The sequence below is a fragment of the Bufo bufo genome, chromosome 4 (genome assembly GCF_905171765.1).
Source record: "Bufo bufo chromosome 4, aBufBuf1.1, whole genome shotgun sequence".
NCBI lineage: Eukaryota > Metazoa > Chordata > Amphibia > Anura > Bufonidae > Bufo > Bufo bufo.
The window spans coordinates 592,515,497-592,537,322 of record NC_053392.1 but is presented as its reverse complement, the minus strand read 5'-3'; the positions used below and the strand labels follow the sequence as shown (position 1 = coordinate 592,537,322).

Sequence of the window (21,826 nt, the reverse complement as noted above, 5' to 3'; positions counted from 1 at the left end):
CCTGCAGTGTTAACCCCTCCTGCAGTGTTCCCCTAGGCTTGCGGAGCCTATACCAGTGACAGGCCCATTCATTTTGCAATTGCCTGCCAACACTATTTTGTGGGCCCAGCCATGCATGGATCCCCGTTCTAGACCAAGACTACGAGCAGAGCCAGGGTGTACCACAACTGATGATCAGATTCTCAGACAATGGGGGCATATCTCTAGGATATGCCCCCATTGTCTAATAGGTGCAGGTCCCACCTCTGTGACCTGCACCTATCTTGTAAACGGAGCCATGAAAGTCGCGGAGGGCACACCACACATGCACAGCCGCCATCCATTCATTTCTATCGAGCTGACGTCAATGAATGGAGGGTGGCTGTGCATGCACGGTGTGCCCTCCGCGACTTTCATGGCTCCGTTTACAAGATCAAACAATGGGGGTATATATATCCTAGAGATATGCCCCCATTGTTTGAGATGATACAACCCTTTTAAGATCAGCCCCTACAATACAGTCCCATGTAAATAACATTTTCAGTTCCCTTCTGTCAGCTCCTCCAACATACAGTCCCATGTAAATAACATCAGCCCCTCCAACATACAGTTCCAGAAGCATCTTATACTCTTTGCTGGTACTGTAATACGCTGCGGTTTTTCAACATGAGAATCTGTGGAGAAAAAACATACGTAATATGCAACGTGTGCAGGTAGCTTGGGTGGTGGCCAAATGAAGTGTATATAGTCTGGGTGGGGGCCAAATGAAGTGTATATAGTCTGGGTGGGGGCCAAATGATATATATACAGAGCGAGTGGCGGGGGAGGGGTAATGGGGTTGCAGGTTAATGGGGGTGGGGGCCCCAATTCAAAGTTTGCCCTGGGGCCCATAGACCTCTAGTTACGCCACTGCTAGTGAGCGCTTCCATAATGGAAGCGCTCACTAGTCTTCAGGAGGAGGGGGAGAGAAGCGCTGTACAGTAATTACCCCTCCTCCTGCTCGCTCTTCTTAGGGCCCGCGCTGCTGTGTCCTGGCTGCCTGCAGCGTCAGGACGTACAGAGCGCACTCTGACCTGACCCTGCAGGAGGTCAGGTGACTGCAGCGCCGGCCCTGAGAAGAGAAGACATCCAGGACAGGGAGAGTGGCGACAGGAGAGGTAAGTTACTTTATTATTTTACAGTCTGATCTGAGGTCTGATATGGAGGTCTAATGGGGGGTCTGGAGAGGTCTAATGGGGGTCTAGAAAGGTCTAATGGGGGGTCTGGAGGTCTGACTGGGGGGGTCAGGAGGTCTGACAGGGGGTATGGAGGTCTGATTGGGGGTATGGAGGTCTGACTGGGGGGATCTGGGGGTCTGGAGGTCTGACTGGGGGTCTGGAGGTCTAATGGGGGTCTGGAGGTCTAATGGGGAGTCTGGAGGTCTAATGGGGGGTCTGGAGGTCTGATATGGGGGTCTGGAGGTCTAATGGGGGTCTTATATGGGGGTCTGGAGGTCTAATGGGGGTCTTATCTAAGGTCTGATATTGGGTTTGGTGTCTTACATGGAGGTCTAATGGGGGTCTGATCTGAGGTTTAAAACTGGGGTCTTATATGGGGTATGACATAGAGGTCTAAAGTGGGTTTGGTCTGAGATGGGGGGATCTCATTTTGGGCTCGTTCACACGACTGTTGGTGTCCCGTTCCCATATTGCGGACCACATTTGCAGGTCCACAATACACGGGCACTGTTCCGTTGTCATTCGGCATCATGGATGCAGACCCATTCATTTCAATGGGTCCGCAAATCCGGAGATGTGGAACGGAAGCACGGAACGGAACACTACGGAGTGCTTTCTGGGGTTCCGTTCCGTGCCTCCGCACCGCAAAAAGATAGAACATGCTCTATCTTTTTGCGGAACGGAGGGATCGCGGACCCATTCAAGTGAATGGGTCTGCGATCCCCATACGCCTGCCCCACGGAAGGTGCCAGTGCATTGCGGACCACAATTTGCGGTTCACAGCATGGGCACGGGACACCAACGGTGATCTGAAAGGAAGGGGGGATTTTTTTATTACTAGCGCACAATATAAAGGGGTGTTTTTGTACTGATTCACATCTGTGTGGCACCAGTATTTTCAGGGGGACTGTTTCTACAGGAAAGTATTGGAGAGCACAGTGGGCACAGTATTTGGGGTGGCAGGATGGGGTGTTGAGAAGGTGGGAGGATGATGGAAAAGTAGGAAAGTAAGATGTCTGTTTGTTAAACTCTGCAGAGACGAGGCGCGGCTGAAAGAAGTCATCATGGTGGTCTGGTCTAACAGGAGATGAAGAGGAAAGATAATATCTACATCAGAGAAGAGAAGTCACTGGATGTAAGAGGTATGTGGTGCTGTATGACCCTGTATGTTCTGTAGCGCTGTATGTAATGTTTTCCAAGTATGTCTTTAAAAGGGGTTGTCCGCTTTTTTTTTTGTATGCGTGCTGCCTTCTCTCCTCTGTTTACCTGGTCATCACTGCAAATGCTACAGCGAGCAGGTGAACAGAACAGAGAAAGCAGCTCTCATATAAGTGCTGCCCTTTCTTCAAACAGCTGGGGGCTGGGGGCACAGAGGGCATTACTACTATGGAGGGGGCACAGAGGGTATTACTAATGTGAAGGGGGAACAATGGGCATTTCTACTATGGAGGGGGCACTATGGAGCCAGAGGGCATTACTACAATGAAGGGGGCATAGTGGGCATTATTACTGTCAAGGGGGCACAATGGGGATTTCTACTATGGATGGGGCACAGAGGGCATTATTAGCACAGTGGGCATTACTACTATTAAGGGGGCACAATGGGATTACTGTGAAGGGGCAAAATGGGCATTATTACTATGAAGGGGCACAGTGGGCATTATTACTATACAGGGGGCACAATGGGGATTATTACTATGAAGGGGAGACAATGGGGATTATTACTGTAAAGGGGGCACAATGGGGATTATTACTGTGAAAGGAGCACAGAGAGGGCATAACTACTGTGAGGGGTCACACATCTGTACAAAACTACTGTGAAGGTTGTACAATTTTTTAAAAGTATTGGGGGGGGGGGGGGGGGGGGGTCAGAAAAAGGACCCGCCCCTGGTGCCAAACACCCTAGGCACGCCACTGCTTGCAACTATTATAGACGTAAAATAGTCACAAGTCCTCTTAAATGAAATATTTAGTCACATGGTTGGTTTTACACTGTCCTTGCCGGTTGCGCGGGACAGGGATGGAGTGTGGGCATGTTGGGGGCCGCGCTGGGGCGGGACTCCAGCCCTGGCAAATTTAGTAACACTAATGTTAGCTGACGTCGTTTTTATGCTAGGCGCAAGGAGGCGCATGCCTCGTCATAAACTAGACCAGGGGCCTCAAACTCAATTTAGGAGGCAGAGTCTGGGTGAGGCTGGGCCGCATAAGGGATTTCACAAAAAAAAAGTCCTCAAATGTCATTATTAACAGTTTTAATTATTTCTTCTGAACATGAATAGAACATTGAGTAAAGATCATGAACAGTTCTTCTGAACATGGCATCTTTTGCCTACTCCTTGCTGCCAGAGACTTGACAGCGCTTCTTCTCACAAATCTGAACCACATTTGTCTTTAGAGAGGACGCAGTTGAGACCCTCAGTATGGCTTGAAGATGATCATCATTAAGTCACGACACATGTCCCCCCCCCCCCCTCGCTGGCTTGAGAACTGTATTTTTCGCCCTGTAAGACGCAGGTTTTAGAGGAGAACAATAAGAAAATAATATTTTCTATTACACCTCAGGTCAGACCAGCAATCAGACCCCCAATGTTAATCAGACCTCAGATCAGCCCCCCAATGCATCAGATCAGCCCCCATGTCAGCCATCAGCCCCCCCATGTCAGCCATCAACCCCCCATGTCAGCCACAAACCCCCCATGTCAGCCATCAGCCCCCCATGTCAGCCATCAGCCCCCCATGTCAGCCATCAGCCCCCCATGTCAGCCATCAGCCCCCCATGTCAGCCATCAACCCCCCATGTCAGCCATCAGCCCCCCATGTCAGCAATCATGCCCCCATGTCAGATTTCACCCCCTAAATGTCACATTTCTCCCCCCCCTGGCTCCCTCCATGTTGTCACATTTCTCCCCCCCCCCCACTCCCTCCATGTTGTCACATGTCCCCCCCCCTGGCTCCTCCCTCCATGTTGTCACATTTCTTCCCCCCTGGCTCCTTCCATGTTGTCACATTTCTCCCCCCCCCCCGGCTCCCTCCATGTTGTCACATGTCTCCCCCCCCCCCCGGCTCCCTCCATGTTGTCACATGTCTCCCCCCTCCTGGCTCCCTCCATGTTGTCACATGTATCCCCCCCTGGCTCCCTCCATGTTGTCACATTTCTCCCCCCCTGGCTCCCTCCATGTTGTCACATTTCTCCCCCCCTGGCTCCCTCCATGTTGTCACATTTCTCCCCCTCTGGCTCCCTCCATGTTGTCACATTTCTCCCCCCCCCCCCCCCCCCCCCGGCTCCCTCCATGTTGTCACATTTCTCCCCCCTGGCTCCCTCCATGTTGTCACATTTCTCCCCCCCTGGCTCCCTCCATGTTGTCACATTTCTCCCCCCCTGGCTCCCTCCATGTTGTCACATTTCTCCCTCTCTGGCTCCCTCCATGTTGTCACATTTCTCCCCCTCTGGCTCCCTCCATGTTGTCACATTTCTCCCCCCCCCCCCCCCCCGGCTCCCTCCATGTTGTCACATTTCTCCCCCCTGGCTCCCTCCATGTTGTCACATTTCTCCCCCCCTGGCTCCCTCCATGTTGTCACATTTCTCCCCCCCTGGCTCCCTCCATGTTGTCACATTTCTCCCCCTCTGGCTCCCTCCATGTTGTCACATTTCTCCCCCTCTGGCTCCCTCCATCCTCCATCTTGTCACATTTCTTCCCCCCCCCCCATCCATGTTATCATATTTCTCCCCCTCCATGCCATCCATGTTGTGTTGTCACTCACATCACACTCGCTACCCTAACATAACACAACCTGACCTGTCCTGACTCTCCTGCCGGCTGCCTGCGACTCTTGAATTCAATCTTTTTCTGACCGCTGTGGCTGTGTCAGACTGCTCGCCTCTGACAGTCCCTCTGCTCTGGCTGCTTCCCGCCGCCGCGGCGCTGCTCACTCACCCTGTCACACCCCGTGGCCTGCCCTGAGCCCATGTGTTGCCATGACGGCACTCGCAGGCTGGGCGGGCGGCGCTGCAGCAGTACTACAGTAAGTCAGATGATTTTTTTTTTTTCATTCATTGTTGCGCAGGCCGGCCGTTGGTGCGGGCCACAAAATATTGTACTGAGGGCCGCAAATGGCCCGCGGGCCGCGAGTTTGAGACCCCTGCACTAGACGAATCTTACGGCAGTGTGGCGTAAAAGGCCAGTCTTACTAAATGTGTCCCTCTGACTGCAGCCTCCTAGCAAGCGGGGTGGGACCAGCCACACCTGGATACTGTACCTAAGGGGCTGGCTGATTTACTCCCTGCTCTCCTCATACAGTACACAAAGTACAGCATACACAACCACACGCGCAGAAGTGACCCCCACATATTAAGATGTCCGCATAAGTGCCCCATACAATTAGAGGCCCCCTTAAATGACCCCCACATAGTGTAATGTCCCTTTAAGTGCCCCCCACACAGCATGATGCCCCTTAAAGAGTATCTGCCCCCTCTCCTGAAATGTCTGTTTTAGTAACTGGTTGTATTCCCTATGTAATAACAATTCTGGAGCATCTGTTCCTATGACTCTATGTTTTGTTCCTTCTAGACATTCTGAATGAATTGCCAGCAGTTAGCAATGAAGCTCCAGATGGGTGTAAACAGTTGGGGGGGGGGGGGGTCCCTGCACATTCTGACACTGATATGATCACTGCAACATCGCATTTAATTATTCTCAATAGGGTGACGGCGACATACTGCGACTGTGACACGAATGTTGCAAAAAAAAATCCAACACTTAGATTTTTGGTCACAAGTTGCACGCGACTTTGCCACCATAGACCACAATATAAGTTGTGTGCAACTGCGACTTTCTTGCGATTAGGTTGTAAAACAGTTGCAGGTAAGTCGCACAAATGTGACTTTTCCTAGACTTGCTGTTGCGCGACACTTGTCGCCGTGTTGCCCCAGACTAAATGCGGCCTCCATGCTAAAAGACGGCATTGACCTCCGAGGACTGTGTGACAGTATTGAAGTGTAGAGGTGCAATGGCTCTATATGGCGGTATTACTTTATTATTGTAGGATATAATATAAAAGAAGTAGGCACCAAAAAAACAAAAACACTAAAAAAGACTACGCGTGACCACACTCTAAGGCTCAGACCTGCTGCTATTAAATCTCACACGTGATGAGTCAATCTGAAAAAAAATTCTCTTTATTTACAAAGAAAGTAACGACAGCAATGTACAATCCCAGGGTCATGGTACTCACAGGGTTAATTGCAACAGCACAAAGACACAAAGTAAAAATACTGATCATACAACAAACACTATACAATGGGGGGAGGGGATCCACACAGCAGCCAATCAGAGCATGACTGGCAGTTGCAGGGAGAGCAGAGCCTCTAGGTGTAATGGTAACGCCCCCATTGCTCCTAGAGACTCATTTGCATATATTAAAACATAATTTTTCTCAGCAATGCGGGCAAATATGAACATGGGAGCAACACAGATGTCTTCAGCTGCCAAGGTCAGCCAGTGTCATAGGTACAAATCTGCTGACAGATGGCCTTTAAGCAACCAGCTTCCATAGAGTAGACCACAACCTTATTGGCTCCCACATATCCCATGGTGCACCTGGCCACGTATTTCCACTTTTTACAATTTACCTTTGTTTTACTGCATTTGCCCTAATTTGATTAGTTGTCAGCCATGTGAGGTAACTGCCTTAACTGTGCAGCTGACTTCTGAGCTCCTACCATGTATTAAATGACTTTCGCTTCGGATGTAAACAGAGAAGAAAACATTACATCCCTCAAAATCTGGACAAGGTAAGTAAAGTCACATTTTCACATTTCTTGCACAGTAAAATCTTGTCCATGGTTGTTTGGGCTCCAGGGTCCCCAATGTATATATATATATATATATATATATATATATATATATATATTCAATACGATCTTTATTTTAATGGGGGACTGATTACTGTAATTACAGGAATTTTTTACTTCATTTATTACATAATACTATACATTTAAAGGCTATAGACTTTTTTTATGATTGCATTTTTTTCTTTATTAAAAATATTAATTCGTTTCTGAGAAACAGGGTTAAAAATCTGTCTGTTTTCAGGCTGTCTGTTTCTGTTTTCTTTGAATCCCATCATCTGACGGCTCATGTGTAGCTCCTATCTCTGATTTTCTGACTTCATAAACACTTGTTTAAGCCATATTTTTTATATTTTTGTCCATAGCCTTTAAAGGTGTTGTCTTAAGATACAAGGGTATCTAACTGCTGGGGGCCCCCACCAATCATGAGAATGGGCGCCCCATGTCCCCATATCTGAACAGACCTGCAGGTTGGGCATGTGCGCTGCTGCTTCATTCTATGAAAGCAGCAGAGTACAGCACTCAGCGATCTTCAGCAGTCCCATACAGAATGGATGTAGGGGCTGTGTGCATGCCCGACCAGGTAATTTGGGACTTCCGTTCTCGTGATCTATGGGGGCTCCCACCAGTCAGACCACCAGTATTAATATTTTAATACATATCTAGGGTTAAAGCTCTCTTTTTTCTTACACAGAGCTCCAAATCTCATGTGTAAAGAGTTTAAAGAGGACCTTTCACTAGTTTAAAAACTAAAAACTAACTATATCAGTGGGCAGAGCGGCGCCCAGGGGTCCCCCTGCACTTACTAGTATGTCTGGGCGCCGCTCCGTTCGCCCGGTATAGGCTTCGGTGTCTACAGCTCCCTCTTTTGTACGGGGCGGAGTTTTTGTATTAGGGTTGTCCCTTGCTGCAGCGCTGGCCAATCGTAGCGCACAGCTCATAGCCTGGGAGTCCCAGGCTATGAGCTGTGCGCTACGATTGGCCAGCGCTGCAGCAAGGGACAACCCTAATACAAAAACTCTGCCCCGTACAACAGAGGGAGCTGTAGACACCGAAGCCTATACCGGGCGAACGAAGCGGCGCCCATGGGTCCCCTGCACTTACTAGTATGTCTGGGCGCCGCTTCGTGCCCACTGATATAGTTCGTTTTTAGTTTTTAAACTAGTGAAAGGTCCTCTTTAATGATAAAATAATTTCTTCCTCCAGCCACCCCTAGAGGGAGCTCACTGCACACTGTTAACAGTAGAACTTAATGCAGTGAGCTCCCTCTAGTGGTGACTGCAGGCAAACAGAATCTTAACAATTACCGTAACTCTTTTCTCTTTGCAGGGGATTTGGAGCTCTGTATCAAAAACTAACCTTTAACCCAACAGATATATTAAGAAAGTAATCTGCAGAGTATCTCTAACATGAAAGCAACATGGTGTTCAAAGGTTATGACTGATAATGCGATTGCCTTAAAGGGAACCTGTCACCTGGATTTTGTGTATAGAGCTGAGGACATGGGTTGCTGGATGGCCGCTAGCACATCCGCAATACCCAGTCCCCATAGCTCTGTGTGCTTTTATTGTGTAAAAAAAACGATTTGATACATATGCAAATTAACCTGAGATGAGTCAGAGCTTGAAAATATGACTCTTCTCTGGTCACATAAGTAAGATATGACTCTTTTATGTTAATTTGCATATGTATCAAATCGGTTTTTATACACAATAAAAGCACACAGAGCTATGGGGACTGGGTATTGCGGATGTGCTAGCGGCCATCTAGCAACCCATGTCCTCAGCTCTATACACAAAATCCAGGTGACAGGTTCCCTTTAAAGTAGTTCCTAGATGGAGTTTCACAAAAAAGGGATTTCCACATTTATATAAAGTATATTTGCTGCATAATGAAAATGTCTGTCTTTCACTTCTCTGAAATTTTCAAGATCTCTGCTTGCTGTTAGGGACTAGAAAAGGTCCTAATTGCATCCAGATATGTCCAAGTGACTCAGGTAAGTGGCTTGGTGACAGAGTGCCTCTCTAGTAATGGGACTGTGGACATGCTCAGGACTATTTTTGTTTAGACCCTAGATATAAATAAGGTATCCATTCACAAATAGCAAGCAGAGATCTTGAAAATCTTTAATCACAAAGACAAAGTCAAAGTCCCCAATACTATGCAGGCAGGTATGGTTACCACTAGTGATAAGCAAATTGGTTTGTACAAGTCAAATTAGTTCAAAACTTGGCCCCCTTGAGCAGAGAGTCTCTTGAGAAGCGGGACCGGCCCTTCGCTGCTCAAGGAGGCTGGTTTTTGAACAAATTTCATTGTTACGAATCGTTTTGCACATCACTAATTACAACCAATATTCTCAGATAATAGGACCTCCGCTTCAAGCTCAAGTGGAAATCACCTTCCTTGGAGGACCCAGCACTTCCATGCAATACATGAATTGACCACTGGGCAATGTGTAATGCTTCATTTCGCCTGTGGTGATGCTGCAGGGAAACTGCACAGCTCCTGGAGGGTTCCTAAAGCTGATCGCTGGGGATCCTGCAGCAGGACCATCTATGGTCAGTTTATTGTTGTTTTTTCCAGAGACGACAACCCCTTCAAATGTAAGATATCATTCTAATCCTAAAATTGATTCCCGTCTTCAGCGGAGAGGTATCCATGTATCTTGTAAAATGTTTGTATGCATCATACAACCAAGACTCGACCCTGCATTACCCTCAGACACCGGGACATTTGTCACCTTCTCCATCTTGTATCCTCCTCACCCCAAACAATGAAACCTCCTACATCTCCTACTCTGTACTCTAATACAAACCTACATCTCTATCCCTCAGCAACATGCCAAATCTGCCATTAAAATGAACACCTCTCCTGAGGCACGAGGTACGTTATGCCTCTGCATCCCACAGACTTGATTACCCTGCCTATTATTCTGTACCGATTCATTTCTCAATCCCCTGCTTCCCTTCCCACAGCCATGAAGGTAAATGCTAAACCCCAATGATAAGATAATGAGATTGTTCATAAAACCCCTTTTAAGGGTTTGTCCCAACTACACAAGACTCTTTAAAATAAAAGTTTGCCCAGAAATAAACTGATCTCTCTGGGTCCGGCTGCAGCAATCCCTGGCAATCAGCCGACATACATGGGGAAAACATTCTATAATTTCTCTACAGTGACCTCTACAGGGGAAATGTAGTATTACATCCCACCCATATCAACGGTATACTTGATTATCCACAGTCCTCCAGAGTCGGTGCTCGCCTTTGCTGACGGATGTGGTCCCGAATGATGTCCACACAGTAGTCCGTGAGTCATCCTCTTCGGTTCAGCTGTCTTGGGGAACCAATATGGCCACCATTACAGCTCTTATTAGGGCTTTCCCAGACCCCTGAATGGTGCATCTGACTAGTAATGAACTAAAACAGTTCTTTATGTTCTTTCAGCACTCCAGCTGTTGTAAAACTACAACTCCCATCATGCCTTGCTGTAGGCTGTCTTGGCATGCTGGGAGTTATAGTTTTGCAACAGTTAGAGGGCCGCAGGTTGGGCATCCCTGTACTATGCCATTCTTCACTGTAGACAAACTGAGGACTGTCCCTTTAAGGGTGCATTCACACGACCGTAAGTGTTTTGCGGTCCAAAAATTGCAAAACACAGATACCGGCCGTGTGCGTTCCGCATTTTGCGGACCGCACCAGGCCGGCACTATATAGAGAATGCCTATTCTTGTCCGCAACCGCGGACAAGAATAGGACATCGAAAAAAATAAGGGGTTGGGTCAGCACAACCTGCTGCAGGTGCACATCACTATGGCGAAATACATATACAAACGGAAAATGCAAATGTGATCGCACACTACATCCAGCACTCTGCCCTCCATGCTGGATGAGACATTGGTTTATATTTTGGCCAAAGCATAGTAAGCCACTCACCGCGTCAAGGCTGTCTCATGAGTGGTCCCTAACTCTTGTTCCTACCTGTTCATGGGCCATGACAGCCACATAAAATCCAGGGAATGCAGGTCAGCATGCAAGCCAAGTACACTTTGCTTGTAACCCCGTCCGGTGCCATTACAGCTTTCATCGGATCCAGGGATGCAAGTACCAACATGCATGCTGAACCTACCATATACTTCTCCTGGAGCCAGATGGCTAATGGTAGGTTCTATACAAGCAGACTCAGTTTTATACTGACTTTAAAACCAGCCTCACGGACAGATTAACTGGTCAGGTGTGCAATGACTCCAAGGAGATCGCCACGCCTCCAATATATACTACAAAGAATATGGTAGGTTCAGCATGCATGTTGGTACTTGCATCCCTGGATCCGATGAAAGCTGTAATGGCACCGGACGGGGTTACAAGCAAAGTGTACTTGGCTTGCATGCTGACCTGCATTCCCTGGATTTTATGTGGCTGTCATGGCCCATGAACAGGTAGGAACAAGAGTTAGGGACCACTCATGAGACAGCCTTGACGCGGTGAGTGGCTTACTATGCTTTGGCCAAAATATAAACCAATGTCTCATCCAGCATGGAGGGCAGAGTGCTGGATGTAGTGTGCGATCACATTTGCATTTTCCGTTTGTATATGTATTTCGCCATAGTGATGTGCACCTGCAGCAGGTTGTGCTGACCCAACCCCTTATTTTTTTCTTTGTAGTATATATTGGAGGCGTGGCGATCTCCTTGGAGTCATTGCACACCTGACCAGTTAATCTGTCCGTGAGGCTGGTTTTAAAGTCAGTATAAAACTGAGTCTGCTTGTATAGAACCTACCATTAGCCATCTGGCTCCAGGAGAAGTATATGGTAGGTTCAGCATGCATGTTGGTACTTGCATCCCTGGATCCGATGAAAGCTGTAATGGCACCGGACGGGGTTACAAGCAAAGTGTACTTGGCTTGCATGCTGACCTGCATTCCCTGGATTTTATGTGGCTGTCATGGCCCATGAACAGGTAGGAACAAGAGTTAGGGACCACTCATGAGACAGCCTTGACGCGGTGAGTGGCTTACTATGCTTTGGCCAAAATATAAACCAATGTCTCATCCAGCATGGAGGGCAGAGTGCTGGATGTAGTGTGCGATCACATTTGCATTTTCCGTAAGAATAGGACATCCTCCATATTTTTTGCGGACAGCACATCTTTTGCGGCCCCATTGAAATAAATGGGTACGCACCCATTCCGCAAAATTGCGGAACTGACGTGGATCCGTTTATACGGTCGTGTGAATGCACGCTAAGAGGCAGCCATGATGCCGTGCACCACCGCCCATTTACCATGTGCTTTTAATTAGATAGATTGTACAGCTGTATTCTACCCAGCCCATACTGCAGGCTGACAGCCTGGGAGAGGCATGTGTAGGATATAGCTGGGGGGCTACTTTGCCCCGATTGTAGGCTGTAAGCCCAGGAGAGGCATGTTAAGAGTAGGCCCTATCTGATTAGAAGCCACCTTGTCGTCTGGTAGATGGGCCCGACATATTTTTGATCAATTATATGCGCAAAGAGCTTCTAACTGCCCTTGCAGTAAGTATGGCCACCAAGCAGTTATTTTTTATTCAGTATTTGCTTATATCTTTGTGCAATTGACGAGCAGTGTGCTGTCACCTGTAGTTCTACTAATTCCATTGTGTTTCAGCCAAGGTAGCGTGCACCTGCGCTCTCAAATTTACTTATTATGGAGGTGCTGGTTCGTTTGTTTTTCTTCCCGTTTGTTTTTCCAGCCATGATGGTTGTCACCCAGAAGCTTATATGGCTCCTTAACATTTTGGAGGATTTCTTTATCATTTAAAAGCATTTCCAGTCCCAGACTCTTTTACGAACTTTTGTCGACCTTCATGTGAAGGAGTGAACTCGCCCCTCGGACTCCACTTAGTGTTGCAGAGGTGATTAAGTTCCGCCATGTTCCTTTAATAATGTGGCTTCCGCCATTGTTTGGTCCTTTTTTTCAAAGTAATGTTTTTGCGTGAAATTATGGGACACTATATTCCGCACTGATTTAGCGCGCCACCGTTGAGAGCACAACTGATGTAGCCATGAATGGAGAAACGTAAGAGTTTGCCAGTTCCTGCAGTCCTAGAATCAGGAAGCGGCAGCCGGTCCTTACAGCTTTCCCGACGTTCTGGAAAAAGTACATAGGAGGCACTATTATAGTAGTTATATTCTTGTACATAGGAGCAGTATTATAGTAGTTATATTCTTGTACATAGGAGACAGTATTATAGTAGTTATATTCTTGTACATAGGAGCAGTATTATAGTAGTTATATTCTTGTACATAGGAGCAGTATTATAGTAGTTATATTCTTGTACATAGGAGCAGTATTATAGTAGTTATAGTCTTGTACATAGGGGGCAGTATTATAGTAGATATATTCTTGTACATAGGAGCAGTATTATAGTAGTTATATTCTTGTACATAGGAGCAGTATTATAGTAGTTATATTCTTGTACATAGGAGACAGTATTATAGTAGTTATATTCTTGTACATAGGAGACAGTATTATAGTAGTTATATTCTTGTACATAGGAGCAGTATTATAGTAGTTATATTCTTGTACATAGGAGACAGTATTATAGTAGTTATATTCTTGTACATAGGAGCAGTATTACAGTAGTTATATTCTTGTACATAGGAGCAGTATTATAGTAGTTATATTCTTGTACATAGGAGCAGTATTATAGTAGTTATATTCTTGTACATAGGAGACAGTATTATAGTAGTTATATTCTTGTACATAGGAGACAGTATTATAGTAGTTATATTCTTGTACATAGGAGCAGTATTATAGTAGTTATATTCTTGTACATAGGAGACAGTATTATAGTAGTTATATTCTTGTACATAGGAGCAGTATTACAGTAGTTATATTCTTGTACATAGGAGCAGTATTATAGTAGTTATATTCTTGTACATAGGAGCAGTATTATAGTAGTTATATTCTTGTACATAGGAGCAGTATTATAGTAGTTATATTCTTGTACATAGGAGCAGTATTATAGTAGTTATATTCTTGTACATAGGAGCAGTATTATAGTAGTTATATACTTGTACATAGGAGCAGTATTATAGTAGTTATATTCTTGTACATAGGAGCAGTATTATAGTAGTTATATTCTTGTACATAGGAGGCAGTATTATAGTAGATATATTCTTGTACATAGGAGCAGTATTATAGTAGTTATATTCTTGTACATAGGAGCAGTATTATAGTAGTTATATTCTTGTACATAGGAGACAGTATTATAGTAGTTATATTCTTGTACATAGGAGCAGTATTATAGTAGTTATATTCTTGTACATAGGAGCAGTATTATAGTAGTTATATTCTTGTACATAGGAGCAGTATTATAGTACTTATATTCTTGTACATAGGAGACAGTATTATAGTAGTTATATTCTTGTACATAGGAGCAGTATTATAGTAGTTATATTCTTGTACATAGGAGACAGTATTATAGTAGTTATATTCTTGTACATAGGAGCAGTATTATAGTAGTTATATTCTTGTACATAGGAGGTAGTATTATAGTAGTTATATTCTTGTACATAGGAGCAGTATTATAGTAGTTATATTCTTGTACATAGGAGCAGTATTATAGTAGTTATATTCCTGTACATAGGAGCAGTATTATAGTAGTTATATTCTTGTACATAGGAGCAGTATTATAGTAGTTATATTCTTGTACATAGGAGGCAGTATTATAGTAGTTATATTCTTGTACATAGGAGCAGTATTATAGTAATTATATTCTTGTACATAGGAGCAGTATTATAGTAGTTATATTCTTGTACATAGGAGGCAGTATTAACCAAAAATATTTAGGTCATTACAACTGTGTGTGTATATCTATATACAGGTAATTTTCTTGTGATTTTGCAGTTGATAAGTTGGGTCACATTGATATCGCCCTTCACAAGGCCTCATTGGTCAAAGTCTAAAAGTTTAATTATTAGTTTTATTGAGATTATGAAACACAACATGGCCGGACAGGTATCTCAAGGACAGTGAGGGCAACCTAGCGGTAATTGGGTAGTAACATATGATGATTAGCACTGGTGATGGTAATGTGTTTGTCTATAGCATACTTACTGACATTACAATCTTTATAGACCTGTCCCTTGAAAAATTAAGATTGTTATGATATCAATGGTGTCTAGATGGATCTCCCGTGAAATTTTTCTACCATTTACCGACAGCAGAAATTCAGTTGGCTGCACGTTATCTAATTGTAAAAACTGCTGACTACATTCATTTACACGGTATCACTAATGGTTACAGACTTCGTTGTTCGTGGCTTCCTGTTGTCCTGAACCTTCACTAATCACATCTATTAATGACTACCAGAATAAGTGGAGCGAGGAGTAAGATCACACCCGTCACATGCTGCCAACTACTTGTGGAGAAGACGCGCCATGAACCTGAGCAGGTCATGCGCAGAGCGTCTTTACACCATGAAAATCCACATCCTGACCCACAAAATGTATGACTGCTGCACACAAAAACAGAATCCGCACGCTACTGCCGCCATCTTGCCTCTCTCTTGATTGGCTAAATCCGATATATCTGATAAGTGAATCCCCCTCATGTGATTTCATTCTGGAACATACCTTTATAGTTGTCGGAGTTTAGCTTTTTTGATACTGAGCGCCAAACCCCATCATGGATGGGAAGGGGGGGTTGTGGGCTGCATACCCGCTTTGTGCACTCCTTTTTTGCATCCAATTTGCAACATTTTTTGATTCTATGTCTCTACGTTCAGATGAACCTCCGTTTTCAGTGTTCTGATTGATGTGCAAATCAGAGGATCATCAGGGGGACGGGGGTGGGGGTTTAAACATCACTCACTGAATGATAATGAGACATCAAGTGGCATAAGTGTCAAATTCCATATATTAGTTATAGATCAGGTATATGCGATGTCTAGGGGGACGGTATTTCCTCCATTGAACCTGGCTATGCTGTATAACAACAGCCCGATCGGCTTGTATGTCCTTTTTAAGCAGTCACCTGAAACAATCTTGCGCTTATGCTTATGTCACCATTACTTGTCTAAAACAGAACAGATTGAATAGCAACTGTGCGCATTAATAATAACGTTACCCTTCCGATGTCTCAGTCCATGTAGCGGGTGCTTGTATGTTTCATGCACTTGTATATACCGTAGCGGCCTCTCTGTATCTCGGTGTATCGGCGTTCCACGTGGTACTGAGTGCGCCGGTTGTGCTAACGTTTGGGTGCCGATACGCTGACCGGAGGTAATGGAGGCTCCTAATTTCACTGAAGACGGTGAGCAGTCTTCGGTCAGTATATGTAACAATAGTAGATGTAATATATCTTGGTAATACTGTCTCCCAATTACCAAACGCGTTTCGGAGCTAAGCTGCGCCTTCATCCGTGGTGGACAATATACCATTTGTTGGCTCCTTTTATAGGTGGACATAAGTTGCGAGTGATTTGGAGTGGATTCGTAACTTTTCTTGCCGGACATCGCAACCCTCGTCTCATTGTTTCCAGACAGCAATTCACATGGTGCGTTCTGGATATTTTAATTCATTGATATTATTCAGGCAAGAGTCCAGATGGGATTATATACAACATACATATGTATAATAAAATCTACGCTATATAAAATCTTTTTCAATTATAACTTTTTCTAGGTCATCCTGGCCTCCCAGATTGAACATAAGTGGGGGGAGAACAATAGGGATGGAATCTATTTATGGTCATTGCAAGTGCTGTACAAATAAATACAGCCTATGTGTGACAAAAAAACGCACCAAAACCGCAGTTGCGTCTTCTATATGTTGTTATATTTGACACCTTGGTTGGAGCTATTTCTATGGTATTGCAGCCCTGTCCTATTCTTGTTAAATATGGCACTTATATTCTTTTGTATCTTCAATCTGTAAATACTGTAAAAATAAATGTCAAAAATGAGAACACAATATATGAAGATGAAGGTGAGGGAGGAGAAATCGAGGTGCTGGTAAACAGCCGGACCTCTATGTCGCATCCCCAGCCGACACTCTGCCCATCCGGGCTCGTTCACACGAACGCGTGCAGCCCGTTACCGCATTGCGGACTGCATTTGCGGATCTGCAATACACAGGCACCGCTCCGTGTGCATTCCGCATCACGAATGCGGACCCATTTACTTCAATGGGTCAGCAAATCCAGAGACGCAGAACGGAAGCACGGAACGAAACACTACGGAGCGCTTCCTGGGGTTCCGTTCCGTGCCTCCGCACCGCAAAACGATAGAACACGCTTTATCTTTTTTGCGGAACGGAGGGATCTCGGACCCATTCAAGTGAATGGGTCCACGATCCCCAATGCGGCTGCCCCACGCAATTTGTGGTCCACAGCACGGGCACGGGCTTCACACGTTCGTGTGAACGAGCCCTTAGTTTCACAGAAATTTAAATAATCCCATCTTCGCCTTTAATCCTGCAGGAACCAATGTATCGAATTGAAAGCTCTTTCTGGATTCTGCTCTTGACATATTTTCAATATCATGGCCTCCTCTCCGAGGTATCCTAAGCTTTTAGTCCTCTCCTGCATAACGTAAACCGGACGGATCCGTTATGCAGGCCATAGACTTCTATTATGACGCAATGAATAACGGAATGCATTCCATCATGGAATTGCGTTATGGTGCGTGGTAACGGAATCCATAACGCAATTCAATAAATACCACAACACGAACCGAAAACGAATTTCAAAATATGAAACTTCCTCATCCCTAGCCCCTATGGCGTTGTCCTAGACATATAGTGCTTGTCTTTTATGTAACTCTCCTTGTAACGCGGATCTCTATGTCGTTTTTTAATCTTGTATTAATCATAATATGAAATAAAGAAATCTTTGACACTTATGATGGTTTGGACTTTGAATGATCTGGGCATACCTATGGTTATTGTAGGACTTGTGTTCACCATAGATGGTCAGGAGCAGCTGAACTCCTTTACATGTTCATTTGCATTAATTATCGGGTCAGATGTAAATGTTATGAGGTCGGTCCTGTAGATAGACCGTACACCATGCTGCATGTCGATGACTGTTTTCTTTATAGATCTTTAATCCCTTAAAGGGGTTGTCCAGGGCCACTTTAAGTTCACAGGGACAGAATGGGAACTTAAAGTGGCCCTGGGAGGAAAAAAACCTGAAAGTGGCCCTATGATGTAGGTAGGTCCTAACTGACAGAAGGAGGGGCAACAAAATAGGTGGGGCCTGCAATACTAAAGTCCAGAACAAAATACCGCCCCAGCAGAACCAGATACCACAGTGCGGCAAAGTACAAAAATACTGCCGCCCGTGCCACAGCATGAAACGGCATCATCGACCTGAGGAGGGACCTGTGACCACTGGCACCATGCATGAGCTTCTGATGCCATTACATTAATTAATATTAGATCTTTATGTACCTGGCTGATGGCCAGAACGAGGGCTTGGGTGGCCCCCTGGGCATCGGCTCACCGGGAAATTTCCCTGTAGGGTCTATGGCCAGTCCATCCCTGATCTCCTCCAGTCCTCTGTCTAATGTACCATATATGTGCACCCCTCTATAGACAGTGCACCCGACAAAAAAATAAAAAAGTTATTGCCAGAAAAAAAAGAAAAAAAACAACATCGATAATCATCCATAAAGTTCAAATAATCGAGATGATTTTTTTTCTTTTTTACATAGTTGCCCAGCCCTACATCAAGGGCACTCCAACTAACCCCAATACCAGGGTGCGCCCTCCAGTCCCTGCACGGCCCAGGAAGCCATAACTACTCCTCCTATCCTCCGCAACTTCTTCTACTTCTCTACAGTGTGGAAGGCCCCCCCAACCATCCTGGGAACCGCTGGACCGACTGCACAAGCGCTATGTCCGCCCCTTTAGTTAGCTTTTTTAACCAACCGCCTGCGGCCAGCCAGAGGGCCCCCTGATAGGTGAGGCCCGGTGCAGTTGCTTGCTTTACGTGGTGGTAAAACAAGGTCAGTTCTGATGGAAAATGGAGTGAAAAGACCAGTTTTACATGGCCGACAACTGTCAGTCATCTGCTGAAAAGCCCGTCGGCCCCGCCGGATTGTGTTTTCTGGCCCAGCCAGTCTGATTGTTCACATGACATTGTTTGTTCCTTTCATCGGCTGATAATTGTCTGAAAGGTGGTCCAAACAATGCCTGCAAAGCTTTTAATGGACTCTTATCTGTCTTGTGTTATTTCCCTGTGTGTAACGACTGGGAGGTTACTAGAGAAGGAGCTAGATAGGCTATTCTTCCTGTTATCAGCCAGTGGATGGTAGTGTTCTTCTATGGGATGACTAACAGGAGGTCCAAACAAATCCCAGCCCCCCATGATCCCTACTGCGCGCGTCAAAGACTTCCAAAGAGATTTATATCTGTATGTGGGGCTGATATTTGTAGCTTTTCTTATAAATGTTATAACTTAAAGAATTAGAAAAAAAAAGCGTATTTTTACCGCAAAACAGCACCACACTTGGCTGTGCCTGGTACTGCAGCATTAACTTGAATGGGGCTGAGCTGCAATACCAGACACAGCCCATAACCAGGGGGGGCGCTGTTGTTGGGAGAATAACGTAGACTCCTTTTACAATCGTCAGTGACCGCACTCCCCTCAATTCCATTCGGAATCACAGAGGTCGGACCCCCCCCCCACCCAACTTTCTTTTATGAGCTCGCAAATACGGCAGGTGAAAAAGGGATTAAAAAAAAGGGGGGTCTTCATAGACAAAGTCATGGGAGAGACACCTTATTAGGGCACTTATAACCGGCCCACAAAGGGATTAAAGGGCCCGATTATTTAGATTTTTTCCCCAAATTGTGAATGGCTTCTGTCTGGCAGTGGAGCATACAGATGTAGCAGAGCTGGGAATATAATTTTATTTTTGGGACTGCATAATTGGCTTGATATGATAACATGTGTTACTATAGGGGCGCTTTCACCCTATCTCTTTTTTGAAAAACACCATTTTTATGCTTTTTATTTTTAGCTAGATGAAATTATAAAACATCCCACGCGCACTCTTTTTCTAGTACCGTTCTGGCGTTTTTGCTCACTTGGCGTTTGTGAGAACGCCCCACAATTTTCATCTTTGAAAAAAAACGGCAAGAAAAAGTGTGGCAGTGCCCCTAACTAGGAATGAGCGAATCGACTTCGGACGTTTCATCCGAAGTCGATTCGCTCATCCCTACCCCTAACGCAGCGGGATTACCTGCAGTCCTGTGTAAGACCACAAGTGACGTCGCCATGAGTTGCACAACATGACAAACCCAGCCCTGCTACAGTCTTTAAAAAAAACAAAACAAAAGAAACCTTTATTCGATTGGGGTGGAAACCACTGGTTCATCTTTCTGGAGAACTACAAATCCCAGCATGACCTCTGTCCGGTATGGTCTTGTAACCTAAAAGCGCTCATGAGGCAAAGGTCCTTGCTCTGAGCAGCAGAGTATAGAGATGTAGCAGAGCTGAGTTTGCTCTTTCAGTCTGCACTAATATAGTTACCTGCAGTCCTAGGTAACGCTCCATGAGATGTGCAAGATAACAAACTCAGCTCTGCTACATCGGTTACTTGCTTGCTAGGTGCTATATCCCCAGTCACCTCTCACCTTCGCGTATTTCTTGACTTTCTGCTTCCTCTTGTACTTCTTGTCCTCCTTGCACTCAGTCTCCTCCACATTCTCCTCCAGGGGTTCATACTTGTCAGGCAGGGGGGACAGGTGCACCTTCTTCCTGCTCCTCTCCTTCTTCCCCCTCTTCTTCTTCTTCCCTTGAGAGCTTCTGCGTTGCTCTGCAGGTTCCTGGGGCTCCTGCTGGGTTCTGCCCCCTTCTTCTGCCTTCTCCTCCTGCCCCTTGTCTGGCTGCATTCTCCTGTACTTGTTTTTCTTCTTGCCTCGGACCTTGGGGCCGCCTGCCATTCTCACGATCGCACTGACTGCACTGAACAGGTAAATCCTGCAAATAAGACGCGACTCGGACTTTGCTTCCTATGGCATTACAGTGATTACACCATAGGAATGTCTCTGCTCCACCTCCCCGCCTAGCGGCGCCTTCAGAAACTGCAGCTTTTATTTCCTATGGCGCAGATTGTTGCAAGACGCGTGCTCCACCACCCCATCTAGTGGTGACTCTATAAAAATGCAGCGTCTATTGCTTCCTATGGCGCAGTGATGTCTGCTCTACCACCCCACCTAGTGGTCGTTGGTGAGAACTGCTGTTATTTCCTCTGTCTCTCCACAGGGAATGGCACTGGCTCCTGTCCCAGGCCTGATTTTTTTTTTTGCAGCAGACCCTTTGTTCAGGGTCTCAGTGGGGGTCCTGCCGCCAATTGTTCCCTCATGCTTGGTTTATTTTCTTGACCTAATCCAGGATGTCCCCTCCCTGCCACAGGATTGTTACAGCAGTGCCATGCTCCTCACCCCATACTGAGCGAGTACAATACCGGCTAAAAATAAGGCACTTCCTACGAAAGCTTTCATTGACGTCCACAGTAGCGTTGCCTACTAGACCAGATAGGGGGGTCTCCTTAATTTATTACGTAGATAGACGGTCACGCAGGTATATAGGACGGCACATCATCTGGTAACATTGGGGGTCATTTATCAGAGACGGTCTTAAATATCCCCTGCGCTGCCAGAGGATGCGCTTTATTTATGGCGAGGGGCATCCTCCGCCAGTCCGTGCACCCAGACCTAAGTAGATAGGATAGGGGATAAGTATTAGATCGGTGGGTGTCCTACTGCATGAAAATGGGGGCCTGTACCCCCC

At 45.7% G+C, this 21,826-nt stretch overlaps 1 protein-coding gene across 1 annotated transcript; it reads right to left on the bottom strand.

Moving 5' to 3' along the window:
• Window positions 1–12,776: 12,776 nt before the first annotated feature.
• On the bottom strand, window positions 12,777–21,056 carry C4H1orf115 (chromosome 4 C1orf115 homolog). The gene is made up of 2 exons (XM_040430461.1): window positions 20,668–21,056; window positions 12,777–13,171 (listed from the first exon to the last, which is right to left on the bottom strand). The coding sequence occupies exons 1-2, from the start codon at window positions 20,974–20,976 to the stop codon at window positions 13,049–13,051; spliced, it is 432 nt and encodes a 143-aa protein (XP_040286395.1). The 5' UTR covers window positions 20,977–21,056; the 3' UTR covers window positions 12,777–13,048.
• Window positions 21,057–21,826: the final 770 nt, after the last annotated feature.